Source organism: Acyrthosiphon pisum, chromosome A2 (assembly GCF_005508785.2).
Source record: "Acyrthosiphon pisum isolate AL4f chromosome A2, pea_aphid_22Mar2018_4r6ur, whole genome shotgun sequence".
NCBI lineage: Eukaryota > Metazoa > Arthropoda > Insecta > Hemiptera > Aphididae > Acyrthosiphon > Acyrthosiphon pisum.
The window spans coordinates 16,225,552-16,240,279 of NC_042495.1; the positions used below are offsets into that span (position 1 = coordinate 16,225,552).

Genomic DNA, 14,728 nt, shown 5'->3' on the forward strand with positions numbered 1-14,728 from the left:
CGCGAGGATAACCGTCGTATCTATTTCGGATTAAATTCTTATCTCGCCGCGTTGGATCTTAATTATTACGACCTACATCCAACTTTTGTACATAACAATGTGCGTAAAGTCATTATAAGGGAAAGCGCGTTTTGACTAAGTTTGGAAAAAATCATATTGAACAATTATAACGATTATCAAATGATAGTTATTAGTAGTAATGCATGTGGCCGCGTGTGTCTCCGTCTCTCAAGGCTAAACGTTCTACATGAATAACCAGACAAATGGTTCGTCGATGGTTAGCAATAAATTATATGTATAATTATTAATTTGTATGTGAGTATAAATACACACTACCTACTGACCACGGCTACCTAAACACATGCCTAATACATTGTTTAATCAATATAATATATTTATCATGCAGATAAACTATAATCACAAAATATTAAATACAATTAACCTGTAACTCATATATTGTCATACATTGAAAAATTGAAAAATAAAATATATTCAGCCCAAGCAATAATAAACGATAATATAATATAGACGTTAGTGTCCAAAGACGGTTCAAAATATCATGATTTTCGCGGTCTCTGTCTATGACGATGGAAATTTCACGTAATATTATTTGTTCTAACGGGTCGCTAAAATTGATACAAATAATATAATATTTTATATTATTATACGATTTATACGCGTCGGTCGTGTTTTTATTTTCATCATTTTTTTAATTGCGTCCTACAGCCGTTACAGTATAGCGACCGAAAGCTCCCCCACGTGTTGTAAATGAGGGCTGCACCACTTACCAAGTTGTAGAATCCTCTGCCCACTCTCTCGGAATTGATCCACAGCTGCCACTCGCCCGAGTGACCGTTCCACGACTGGCACACGTGGTACCATTTGAACAACTTCTCCGGGTAATTTATCCTATAGATGGTGTGTCCGTTGATGGCCAAAGAGTAGTACGTTTTGTCGGGCTTGTTCTCGATCCACGAATATATGACACGAGGTTTACCAGGATCTGTGTATACACGAAAACAAAGCAAACTCGAATGAAAAAAAATACCGTCTGTACAACAATAATATGCAATTGTTTATGGAAAAACCGATAAGTCTATGATGCGCTCCAATATCGCATAAGACGTATTATTCGTCGTCATATACTTCATGCTGCCTGTGTACATAATATTATGTTTGTGTATATACTAGATTCGGATCGGATGAGATCTTATTGGTATAAATCTAAATGGGTTATTTAAACGACTAGATTTACCTGGCGATACAATAATATGTATCCTTACCTTCTCACGGAAACCGTATTATATTTCCATGTACCGGATGATCCGGTAACACACTCAATATTTGAAAAACTATTCACACTTTTTTCTAAAAACATTTGTATTTACATTTTTTTATCGTTCTTGTTTTCTTTTTCAGAAATATTTTCAAGAGTGTCGTTGTTTTCTAAAATTAGTATCTTTAATATCTAGCAGAATTTACTAAAAAAAAGACTGTTTGTCTTGATCAAAATTGAATTCCGTTCGGTTTCTGTTGTTATAATATATTACAAACGCGTAATTTATTACAAAAAAAACAAAAATTTGTTTCAAAAATCTCTGTCGGAACTCTTATTATTCACCTTTCAACTTCCGTTAATATTCCTTTGTAAATTATGTATACAATGTGTGCATTGTAGGTGTATCGCGTTTGTCAAACGATTTTAGAACGTTCAACAAAAAATACTAAGCTCACTTTTTTAATTTTATATTGTGCCAAACAGATTTCCTGAAAGTTCTCATCAACAGTCTCGTAAAAAATTACTACTCCATCGTTATTTTCCCGGAAGCGGCCGAGGGTGAACTTTTTAACGGCATAGTTATATTTTAATAAACGGCGTTATGAACTCGCGTTATTATAATTTATATCGCGTTATTGACGACAAAATTTTATACGTCTTTTACGATGTCGTGTTCTGAGGGTTTCTTCGTCACGGTGGCGTGAGAAGGTACTTCGGGAAACAGTCGGAGTGAAAATAAAAATATTATATGTCATATTGAAAAAATGCCACCGATTCACAAGGACAGTAATACATTTTTTATACACAGAAAACTGTAAAAACAAACACAATACACATTATAGGCTGCGTCGGTGCTGTATATACTTACGCGTGTACGAGAATATGGGCTGGTCGTGAGTGTAGTTGAAAATGTTGTGCCAGTGGCACAGCGTGAATTCTTTCAAATCCGGGATTTTGGTCTTGTAAACGATGTACTGAAAACAGACGAAGTAAAAATGTACCTATTATCGATAATAATCGACCGCGGAAAACCGCCAAAGTCGCTGTACGCCGATCGAGTTCCCTAGAATGTGACATCGGCCGGAACACCGGAGATTCGCACTTACCTGCGGCGACTCGGCGTCCTGGGTGAACACAGCTTTTCGCAGTTCACATCGGTTTTCTCGGTGTTTGTCGTGACCAGACGATAAATAAGGTCGTGGTTGCGGTTTGCCGTAGACGGCCGGGTGCGATGGCGAGTACGACTTAGGCGAGCTCATCCGCGTGTACGGTTTGGACCACTTCCAGTGTTGTGCCGAGGCGGTCATCGAACAGCACCAGACTACCACCAGGGCCATCGCCATCAGTCGGGTCGAAACCATGCCGAGATACACTGAAAAACGGATTTATACAATTAATTATAATATGATCCAATACCTGTTTAAAACAAGTTTTATTTAATTGGGTAATATCATATTATTGTTATAAGTACATACTGCAACGTTACGGTTTAACACAAAGTAAATCGATTTAGCTATTATGTACAACATAGGTACCTAATATCTATATATTATTATAATATTACATTTTGCTATTTTTTTTTTTAGTACACAAGTTTATGCAGTTTTTAACGGTTTCTTTTATATAGTGCATTAAATATTTAGGTCGGTTCATGAAATCAATAATAATTTATACTAATATTATTATCCTGTCGTATTTATATTAATAATAATAGTAATATTATTATCATCAAAATACGGTAAGACGGCGTTCTCCATAGGCAATTCGCCTACGCCGGCGCGTAGTAAATGTTACTTTGGCCTAACCAATGAAATGCATAATAATAATATTATCTTCACGACCCTCCGATAATGTGTAATACATAATAATAAAAATAATAATAATACTTATTATGTTGATCCGGAATTGTTGCAATGATAAACATTCAGGTATAGTTCCGCAAGATATCACGTTCTGCGTTATTTTTGAGCATTTTCAGCAGACGTTTTATTTTTAGTTATGACAATTTTTTTTTTCTAGTCCAAAGTTTGCTCGTATAATATTATTCGTACTTTTATATTTTAATGTAAAAAAATTATGTTTTTAATGTGAGTATTATTTATGTTTATTTTTTATGTCAGTGCGTATTTCATTGTTTTTTAGTGCATTAAGTTCACGATAACATATGCAGTAAATATTGTAATACACCCGTGCCATATAATATTTTATATTGACATTGTCCCTGCACAAACGTCAGCTTTTGCTTTTTGCTGTAGTATAATAATATCTAAAAGTCTAAAGTTAATATTCGATTCACCCGAAACTATAACATAAGGCGCAAATGTTGCAGCCCCAGGAGGTGAAACTTTCAAAAACATAACCGCCCCTTCACCACTATCGCTACCAGTTACCACCACTTTTTGCCATGATCCGTTTACTACTCTCTAACACGGGAAAATAAACTTAGAACTCTTAACTTCTACTACTTAGTAATATAATATATAGCTAGTTTCCTCTTTCAGTAATTTTCAACATAAATTTCCACGCGTGACATAATTTTTTGCTCAGCACTATTTTTTCAAATATAATATCACCACTATACACAATATTATATAATAATAATACCAAACTCATCATAAACCTTACTCTAATATGTGTATAAAATTTAATTTCACAATCGAAATAACGATTTAAACACTAAATGGGCATTTATTTATTTAAATTTCCAACGCCTCAGAGTATAGCGATTAAAGCAATATTAAGTGCACTATAATAATAATATAAATTTAAAAATAATATAATATCATATAGCATATTTTATTAAAATATTCACTGAAGTAATTTATATTTATCGTCAGACCCTGTCCACTAACTCAAAACGTACTGCCAGACAGGTGATAACTTCTAAACGTACAAGTGCATATTTTTTTTTTTTTTTTTAATTACCTACTGTGTTTTTGTAAACGACTATAATTTGTCAACACTCATCATTAAACAATTGGCTTAGGTAATTGGACTTTTGTTAATACTTTTGCTGATTGTAAATAAAATATTTAGTAGAACCTGCAATTCACGTTGAAATGAATCAATCATGAAAACCTCTTCGACGTATCGCAGTAGTAATAATAATTCGTATAACACGAGCTTTGTATACATTCGATTTTTGATCTGGCAATCCTTTTAATCGTGAAATTTTAATATTGCAATACAGCGATATTTCGTCGAGGATGTTGCAGAAATTCTTCCTGTATCCGTAAGATGTTATACATGAGAAATATTATTTTTTTCGGAAAGGCAATCGAAACTATCTCGAAAGAAGAAAATAAAATAAAAATGTCGGTAAACATTATTTTAAAACGGGCGACGTCCTTTTTTTTTAGCATAGCGAAAAACCACGTCAAATTAAATAAAAACATTCACAATGCAAACAAAAATACAATGAACGACGAGAAAGTATCATCGTAATTGTGTTATTCGTGTATTGTTACTAAATGTGTCTGCAGTATATATAAATTCGATTTCGTATTGCATCCGCTGTTTGCAAAAATTAATAAGAATTATTTCGAAACAAAGCTTATACTTATTACAATTTATTTATGTACAATAGAACATTCTAGCCAATTACGTATTTGAAGTCGTTAAACAATTATTTAAGACTGGACACTATTCGATTTCAATTTGTCCGCTAATTAAAAAAAAATAGTCGTCTTCTGTTCAATAAAATAATAAAACGTGATAATGCTTATTATATAGTCACTGTGATAGTCGTGGGCGCGTATATGACATTTCTCACACATTTTTATTGTGAATAAATAACAGTTGCTAGGTGCTATATTATTATAATATTCCCTAACACAAACTAATGATACCCATAAAAGTTGGACGAGTGTTGGATGATAAATGTTTTGTCAACAAAAATAACTTTGACGTGTTGTCAATATTTACATAAAACGTATTCCTGTCACTTAAAATAAAAATATGAAACCCAACAGTCAAATCTCCAAGGATAGCACATTATATTACAATAGAAAATCCAAAAAACTTATACGTCCCTTGGGATATTTTTCTATAAAAATTTGTTTATTGATTTCTTATTTCAAATAACACTATAAAACAATGTTACTTGTCCATAATCGTAATTTTTAACTTAAATATTTAGCCGTCAAAATCATTCTTAAAAGAGATTTTTCCGTTAGAACATAATACCTATTACTACACTCTTTTTTCTTTTTTTTTTTTTTAAATTACAACCTATTTTAAAAACGGATTTTAAAACCGGATTCGAAATGAGGTCGGTATTTTCTCAAAATCGATTTATTAAAATTTGGTAATGTCATAATTATTAGTAATATAATACAATTTATAAATGAACACATTGTGTTTACGTAACACGATTAAATAATTAAGGATAATAATATATTACTGATATGAATCATAACGTATATTACAATATTATACGATGGCCCCCAGACCTGCAGCTTGTTTCTAGATTACGGTTTCACACGTATTGTTGTTTTCTATAATATAACATCCACGCCTCTGTTAAATGCGTCCGTTAACGGCATATAATATAATATAAATATATAAAATGATACTCTCGTCAAACAATGCGATTGTTGTTATTAAATTCGCACATCAGAGACAGATTTTATTTTGACAAGCGTTTTGGTCTCGTTCATAAATCATAACGTTATTCTTCATATTAAATATTTATGTCATTATATTTGAATGCGAATATACCGTGTGTACATGTATTGCTATACGTAGATAATATGTATATATAATATAACATGTACAATATAGGATTCTTCCGTAATCCCTTTGATACACGTCGCGTTAGACAATGACTTTTCACACGTTTTGTTAATGACGCGCTGCTGCTGTTGCTGCTGCAAAGAGCGCGTATTTTATTTCTTTTCAAAACGGCTACTATATTATATAATGTGCGCAGAAACGGTATTGTTTTTATCGTGAATAAACACCAACACGGCGACGGTCTTTCGTTTTAAAAAGTGCTTGTTAACCAAAACAAAAAAAAACAGAAACAAAAATTCACTCGAATCTTACTAAAAAAATGTTTTGTGCGATATTTCGAATGCGTCGTTTGAATATTATATATTTTTTTAACGAACATCGCATCTGCAAATTGCGGTTGTGTGTAAAGTAGTCTGTGCAACGATGTATAAAAGATTTCGTTTTCGAGACCATTTCGAGCATTTAAAACGCTGTTGTAAGCCGTAGTCGTACCTAACCACCTACACAGCCGTGCACAGTAGCGCATTATAATATTTATTGTCGCGTGTAAAATTATAAGCTACTATATAGTTGGACGAACTAACGCGTTAGTAATTTTATATAACTAATGTATGAATCATACAACTGTTGTAGGTGTTTGATTACAATATGATATTATTACACCCAATAGTATAATAATTAGAGCTAAGGTGTTTATATTATGCTATCGCATATATTTTTATTTAGTCCAATTACATTGGTTGTCAGTTATGTCCACGATTTTATTCATATTTAATTGAATAGAACAATATTTGTCTAGCATATTTTTACATATTTTAATCAAAATGCATTATACTAATTGCATATTATTTCAATCGAAATTCATATAATTGCATATTTCAATCAAAATGCATATAATTGCATATTTTAATGAAAATGCATATACTCGCATATTCCAATCGAGAAACGCATAAGAATTTTAAATAAATATTAGATTTTTTAAATATTTATTTGACAATTATAATGTAAGATAGTATAATGAAGATGTTTAATTATTGATTGTCGTAAATACATGTTCGGTTACATCGGGTAAAATATAAGATTTTATTTTCGAATTTTGTGGTCTATGACATGGTCGTTTATGAATTCATTTACTAATCGTTAGTACAACGCGTGTTTGCCATGTAGCAGTGGACACAAAATTTTATATTTTGTGCGCGACATCAATACAGACGATTTCGATGAATGCCTATGTAAAGTTCAAAGTGAAAGTGCTAAGTTATGAACATTTTTCGAATAATTTTCTAACGAAGTTTTCAAAACACGACGGGTAAAATACTCAATCGCAGTATTTTCAAATCGACATTTTTATTGAAAAAAAAAAAAAACTATTTAACGTTCGATAGAATTTAAAGTGATTTTTTCCCCTTCGTTTTGCATATTATTATTTTTACAAACAAAACGCATATTTTAAAACGTTTTTTATTGTATAAATCCTAGCTCCGATATGCGCACGAGACACATGTCGCTCAGTAATTATAAATACGAAAACGATAATATTATTATATACAATATAATAACAATATCTAAAGTACACCATTCGGTATATTACAAACCGAACGAAAGCTCGCGCAGGTACGTCGATATACGCGTGGGCGGCATACTTAATATTATATTAATGCAAAACCTTCGCCACAATTATTATTGCGAGTTTGATATTAATTTGCATATTATACGACTTTAACGGGCCATATTATGTTAGATAGACACCGTCGTCGTGCTCGGTGCGGATGTGTAATTAATTTTTCCAATTGTTATTTACACATATTATAGGTAGATATCCTAATCCAACCTATTATATTTTTTTTATCTGCGAGCCCTTAGATTTAACGTACTTAAAAAACCGTAGTCATGTGTATATGCGTGGTGCACTTATGTGCGTTAAAAGTTTACAAAATATTATCGTCTTAACCAAATAAATAATATTATGCAAAAACGTGAAAGTACCCACCTACTTTAAGACTCTATAAAGTGCATAAGTTTCTTAAAAAAATAAAATTAGAAAGCATAAGTGAATTCGAATTGGCTAAGATTGACATTTCTATTTTATTCTTTTTCATATTATTATATACATTTTTGTTATTTATAGAACCCGTTTTTCTGAACTTTAAAGAAAATAATCAAATATCAAAAGCATGTAGCATAGGTACGCAATATATTTCATCACGATTTGTATTCATTGACAAGCAATAAAAAAACAACACCGACAATCCAAAAACAATTCTTTTTCGGAAGTCAAAGTCAAAACATTATTGTTCAAAAAAAAAAACTCTCGGAGGCCGTGTCTAATCGTCTACAATGTTGGTTTCGTTTATATTTTTAAAAACTAAAATATCATTGAGAGAATGTTATCAAAATATGATAATTAATATTACTTTCGTATTTTAATTATTGTATTCCATCTATTATAATATTATTACGAACCATATATCTTATACTGAAAAATTCCGTAAATCAGAATTTTTTATGAACTCACGAAGAATAAAAAAATTCTGCGAACGTGCTAAATAAAAAAATGTTTACTCTGTTAGTGAATGGGGGGGCGTAATAGACTTAGTCAAATTTATTAATTTTTAGGTCTTTGGTTATTTTTTTTTTTTTTTGACACTGCAGCTACCGGTCATTACAAAATATAATTATTACATATTATTATTGCTATTATATAGCGGCGAATAGTGTGCCAATTATTCGTACGCCGCCGCCGACTCGGGTTCGCCGTCACAATAATATTATGTTATAATTATTATTATTATACGATCGCCTCCAAACTGTCGTTTTTAAAACGCCACTCTCGGCCACGCACCTCCAGGCGTTTGTGCACGTCTGCTGTCCGCCTTAATCGCATTAATGTCCTATATAATAACATAATCATACAAGTATTGTGCGTTATATTATTATTATATACTGTACTAAATATAATGATACGATATAGTATTATTATTATTATTATTATGTGATGATATTATAAATCGTTTATATATACTCGTTTCAATTAACAGTCAAGTTTATATAATGCGACGCCCGCGTTTAAGCTAGGCGGTCCCGAGGTATACGCGATGGCATTCACCATAATATTAATATTATGTATATAAATTATTGTTATACATAGCACGATGCAGCAGCTGTTTCATATCAAAGCTAAATGGTCCCGTCGCAACCGCCTATAATGGAAATATTATAATATATTGTGACCACACGAAGGAGAGAGAGGAGCGTATATTCGCGATATCAGTACATAATATATACTGCGGCAAAGGATTAATATTCTATTTTCCTTATGTAGATAGGTTTTGCCGATTTATGTTTGATCATTGTAATATCGCGAGAGGTTTTTTGTCGACACACTCCACGTCTGCTGCTGCAGGTTTACAACTCTATATATCACAATATAATTAATTATATTACTACGATATGAGATTGTTTCTATATTTTACCGAGTGTGGTTTCGAAGATGGTCTTGAGAAAATAAAAACAAAAACTGATGATCGTGAAAAAACCAATTATAGTTAAAAAATTGAATGTTCAAAAAAAAAACGCTCGTCTGATATTGCCGTGAATTCTACCGTATACGAAATAGCTGGCTCATGATAAAATAATATAATTATATTATAATATTACACTGTACGATAATATGGCGAACATCGGATGTGCGTTGTACGAACAATATTATGGTAATAATATTATTACTTGCCCGTTATAGTTTTGGATTCTGAGCGTTTATATGTATTATTATCCGAACGAAACGCGTTAAAAAAAAATCGAAAACGGTCTGGCGAAAAATAAAAATGATTTGACGACGTCGTCGTGCATTATACATTTATAATATACTCGCTATAATCGATCGTTCTTTTTTCCGAATTTTCCCAGTCGATTATGTCTAACGTCATAATATGCGCCGTATATAATATAATATAATATTATGTGTAGGTACAGGCTACATCAAATATTATATTATATTATTATGATGTGAACTTAAGTCACACTCATATGTATATTATACATACAGCGATCGAGAAAACGCCAGATTCGATATTTTTTCACTTTGAAATATGTAAGTATAGGTAGTAAAAAAAAATACCGAGAATATTCGTTTCTGCTAAAAGCACGCGCCGTGAAAACCGTTCGTCGCGTGCGACTAATATTCATTCCAACCAACCAAAATAATGTCATTTTTGCATCAAAACATCAATATATTATATTCGGGGAACATAACATTATTATAATGACGTAACGACGTTTCGGCGACGTGTACCGAAACGTTCACCCACCCCCCCCCCCCGAATCACGCATTCGATCCCCTCACCACTCATCATTATGAAAACGCCGGAGGGCGGTTTGATCTTCATATAGTTTTTCCGGCGGTCTCTTCGAGATGAATATCTCTGCGGCTGCACAATAGTATATTATATCATACTATTAGAAGTAGAAAAATAAAAAATCACATCAAAGGCTTTGGCTACGAAAACCTTTCTGCGACGGCCCTGCAGTAGCAAGTAATTAGTACGTGTGCAGTACAACAGCTGCGGTAGTTACATTATTGTGCCGAGTTGATAACACATTATTATGTTATACGCGATTGCCAACACAATGTAATTTAATAGTTTGATAAAGTTTGTAAATGAACCTTGCTGCGGGAGTCTATACGACGTATATTATGTATGTAGGTAGGTACGTTTATAATTGTTGTAATACGGTCGTCGTATAGATGAATTGATATCGCGTTCGACAAATGTTTTTGATTGTCGAAACTTTGATCGTAGTTGTAGCAGGTGGGTGGTACTGCACCGCCGAATCGTTATTACTTCCTAGAAAGTACCTACGAAGGAATTTGATTCAACTACTCATAATAACATATAGTATAGCGTAGGTATATAACCGTGAAGACGCCACTCCGAACGTTAATTAAAGTTAACGAGAGAAAAACCATCGCGATAGTAAAAACTAATTGTAATACAACAACAATTATAATGTTTTACATATTTTCACTGATCTATATATATATATATATATATTATTTTTATCGAAGCCGTATAGTTGCTATTGTCCAAAATCGGATGTACTTATACTTGAATATCCAAATCTGACATAATATCCACACTTGAATTTTTCGCAGGTGAACCACCGCGCAATTTTTTCGCACTAAATTGCATATATTATAATATTATGATTCATAATTTATGACATAATAATATAAGTAGTATATACATAACAATAATAATAATAATAATCGACCCAAAGAATTTCGGACGGTTATATTCACATATTAGCGGTGTGCATAACCGAAACGGATTGTTTTTTGGTTGCTAATTATTATTGTTGTGTTATTTTTTTTTTGTGTACATATTATACGTTCTATTCATCGCCTCCGCTTCACACAGTCCGTTACGTGTTGAAACAACACACAACGATTAAACGTTGTGATTTTTGTCGGTGTTTTTTGTGTACATAAAGATATTTGCGGTTTTGTATAATACATATACTAAGTAACTTAAATTACGTATACTATAATGTACATATTATCGAGATTTGATGTCGTAAATCGCGTTATATGAACACGCAAAACAATCGGTTGTCAGCGAAACGGCGCGTGCGCACATGATATGTCATATTTTGGATTTTTGTTAAGTTCCTCACATCCTCCGTCGAATTGACAACTTACTACGTACGTGCTCATAATATTATAATCGTACGACTGAGGGTGATTCTTATGTAAACGCACTGAACACCGACTTTGGTAGTATAATGAACTCGAAGTCATTGCACAACATACGCAAAAAAAAACCGTACAAAATTACACAATATTATTGCATGAAATTTGTAAAATAAAATATTATTCGGGTTTCGGGTTAACCGGAATGATTTATTCGGGTTTCGATTAAATCCTCTGCAAGGGTCTGCAGATTTAAAGTTTAGATGAGATAAGTATATATATAGTAGTGGACCAAAATTTCGCATGGTACCCGCATGCGTAGAGCTCCATTCCGCTCGTCTAAACTCTAAATACTATTATTATAACTAATTAATTACTCGTAAAAAATACGGTTTGTGTTCCAAAATGTTGTTTTGTAATGTCATTAGTTGTAATTCGTTTAGAAAAATATATTTTCAAAAAAACCTTTCAAGTCTTTTCTAGAAAATTGGTGTTTACCTTTCAAAAAATCACGCATGTATAATATAACAATAAAACTGGAAAAAAACGTAATAATATGTTCGTTGTACTGTTATGTTCGATTTTTATTATTTTTTTTATTATTATTTCTATATTTTATGTACCTATCTATGTATATATATAATTCAATATTAACGCTATTGCGACAAGTCGATCTATTTATTTCGACGGCCTGCAGCAATGGTCACCATTGTCGTCTGTCCGGCCGCGATAATAGTCCTCAATGATAAGAACAATGATATAATATAATATAACAACAACAATAATAATATGATTATACATTATACCTCCCTATTGTACGTGTGTGTGTGTGTGTGTGTTTGTGGCCCCGATTTGTGTCGCGTATATAGTGTTAATGCGTTTCGATTAAGTACGTGATTCGAATGATCATTGGGATTCGTGTGGCGCAATTCTATAATGGATTTGCCGGCCAATACAATGATGGCAATGTAATATTAGCCGAAAATAATAATGTAATAACGACAAAGACGTAATCGGACGTGCTTGCTGTCTGACAGGTCCTCGACGAGAGTCTGTGCAAAGGGGCTCGCCGGGATATCGGCGGCGGTGAGAATTATAATAATATTATGTTCGGATCGCGGCCAGGACGAAGGCAAAGTAGTCGACATTATTCACAAGTCCTACGTTTCGGGGGGGGGGGGGGGGACACTCTGAGAGAGACCAAACTTCGACCAGGTTTTCCCGGCAGGATTATGAGATTATGTCTGGTGGAAATATCACCGATCGACATGATGACATAGGTAAAGGTACTTCCATTTCCGTCGATTCTATTTTTTTCTCTCACATTTACTTTATAAATCGACCGACGGAAACGTTGTCTCCTTTATTATGGTATTATTATAAATTTTCTGTTATTATTTTTTCACCGTAATTTATTTGGTTTATTTTTTGCCCTCGTCTAAAACTTACTTACACGACCGAGTTTTGAACCTAACTACGTTTCTTTCGATCGCACGTAGAGTACAAACTTTCATCTACGTCGATTTCTGCAGCTTTTTGCACAATTTTACTATAGAATTTACCGTGCGGTAGAATTTTAAAACTGAAATGTTTCCGAACCAAGCAGTATCGTAAATTGTTTTAAATATTTTATGAAATAGTTGTTCAAATAGAAAACAAAACAGTTACATTATTTATGTAATAATATATTAAACAGCGTAGTGCTGCAATACATAGTATACTATTCTATTTTATTTAGAATTATATTTAATATTCTTCAAACAACGAAAACAGTAATTTGAACAACTTAACAACTCGCCCATGTGATACATAATGTATTTATCTACTCCTAAAGCACATATTATTCCACACTCATTTTAACAAGTTAATTTAAACATCACAATGACAAAACAGTTTTCAAAACCACTATATTATAGTTTTAAAGAACCGTTTAGCTCATTTATCACGGAAAACAATGTATCACAATTTATGAAAAACTTCATGTTTTTAAGAATTTTTAAATTTTGTTTACATGCTTACATGCTTACAAGCTTATATTCTTGCCTTATTTTATGGTACCCATTTCTGAAGATATTTAAAAATATATATGGTCAAATTTTTTTAAAAATTAGAACAATACGAAAATATGGTTTTATTATACCAAACATTTAATAGACACTTCCGAGTTTCGCCTACTAATATACATTATAATATGTGGTAAGTTGTATAAAGTGATTTATTGTAAAACAAATTATTTTATTATGTTTATAATATGATAATTAATAGTGTTCAAAATTTGTAAAATGTTTATTTTCAATTTGTCAGAAAGTAGAATCGTCAACATTCAAATTAAGCATCATTATGAAATGAACAGTGCAAATGATAAATTAGCCTTGGCCTGTAGAGAAACCACATAATTGTATAACAATAATAATATACAATAATTGGTGTCTACAGACTACAGTGAAATTACACAGTTTCAAAAATTATTTAATACAGCTGCGCATCATGAACCAATAAGATAATTAAATTAAATATATTATTTATTTTCTTATTTTCGGAAAGAAATATAAATAACTAAACCGATAGTGTTTATAACAAACATGCATTTAGAAAATCGTAAATGTGCTTTCGATTTCAATGTTTTTATATTCTACGATAATTATTGTGCGATTACGACGTCACTTTAAATAATGTAAATTGAATACTTGCTTAGTAAAATATATTTTTTTTATCTGTATTTTATTTATTTATAATAATATATGTATACTAAAACTGGCGACCATACTTTCTATAAAGGTAGAGCAAAATAATGAATAAGATGTAGGTTAGCTCGCGGAACTCATTATAATATTAAATATTAAACTATCGTTTAATCAAAATTCTTTGAGATTAAATATTATTTCAGTGAAAAAAAAATATATATAAATATAGGTGTTTCTTTTTATTCGTATTACATATTTTTTTTTCGACGATATTTCAGTCACAAAATATTTAAATATATTACAAGGATCGATAAATTTATTTTAATATTGATTGGACCGCAA

At 31.8% G+C, this 14,728-nt stretch overlaps 2 protein-coding genes across 2 annotated transcripts in view; one reads left to right on the top strand and one right to left on the bottom strand.

The window, feature by feature from the left end:
- Positions 1-14,728, top strand: part of LOC103310490 (coiled-coil domain-containing protein AGAP005037) — a gene marked incomplete at its 3' end in the record, with an annotated part of 236,940 nt that overhangs the window by 107,516 nt on the left and 114,696 nt on the right. The gene's annotated exons all lie outside the window — the stretch shown is intronic.
- The window catches only part of LOC100159588, a 28,497-nt gene that overhangs the window by 8,515 nt on the left and 5,254 nt on the right, over positions 1-14,728 (bottom strand). Inside the window, exons 2-4 of the mRNA XM_001947205.5 lie at positions 2,386-2,651; positions 2,148-2,253; positions 789-1,003 (exon numbers count right to left, since the gene is read on the bottom strand). Coding sequence (XP_001947240.2) covers positions 789-1,003; positions 2,148-2,253; positions 2,386-2,651 — 587 coding nt within the window. The remainder of the gene's footprint in view (positions 1-788; positions 1,004-2,147; positions 2,254-2,385; positions 2,652-14,728) is intronic.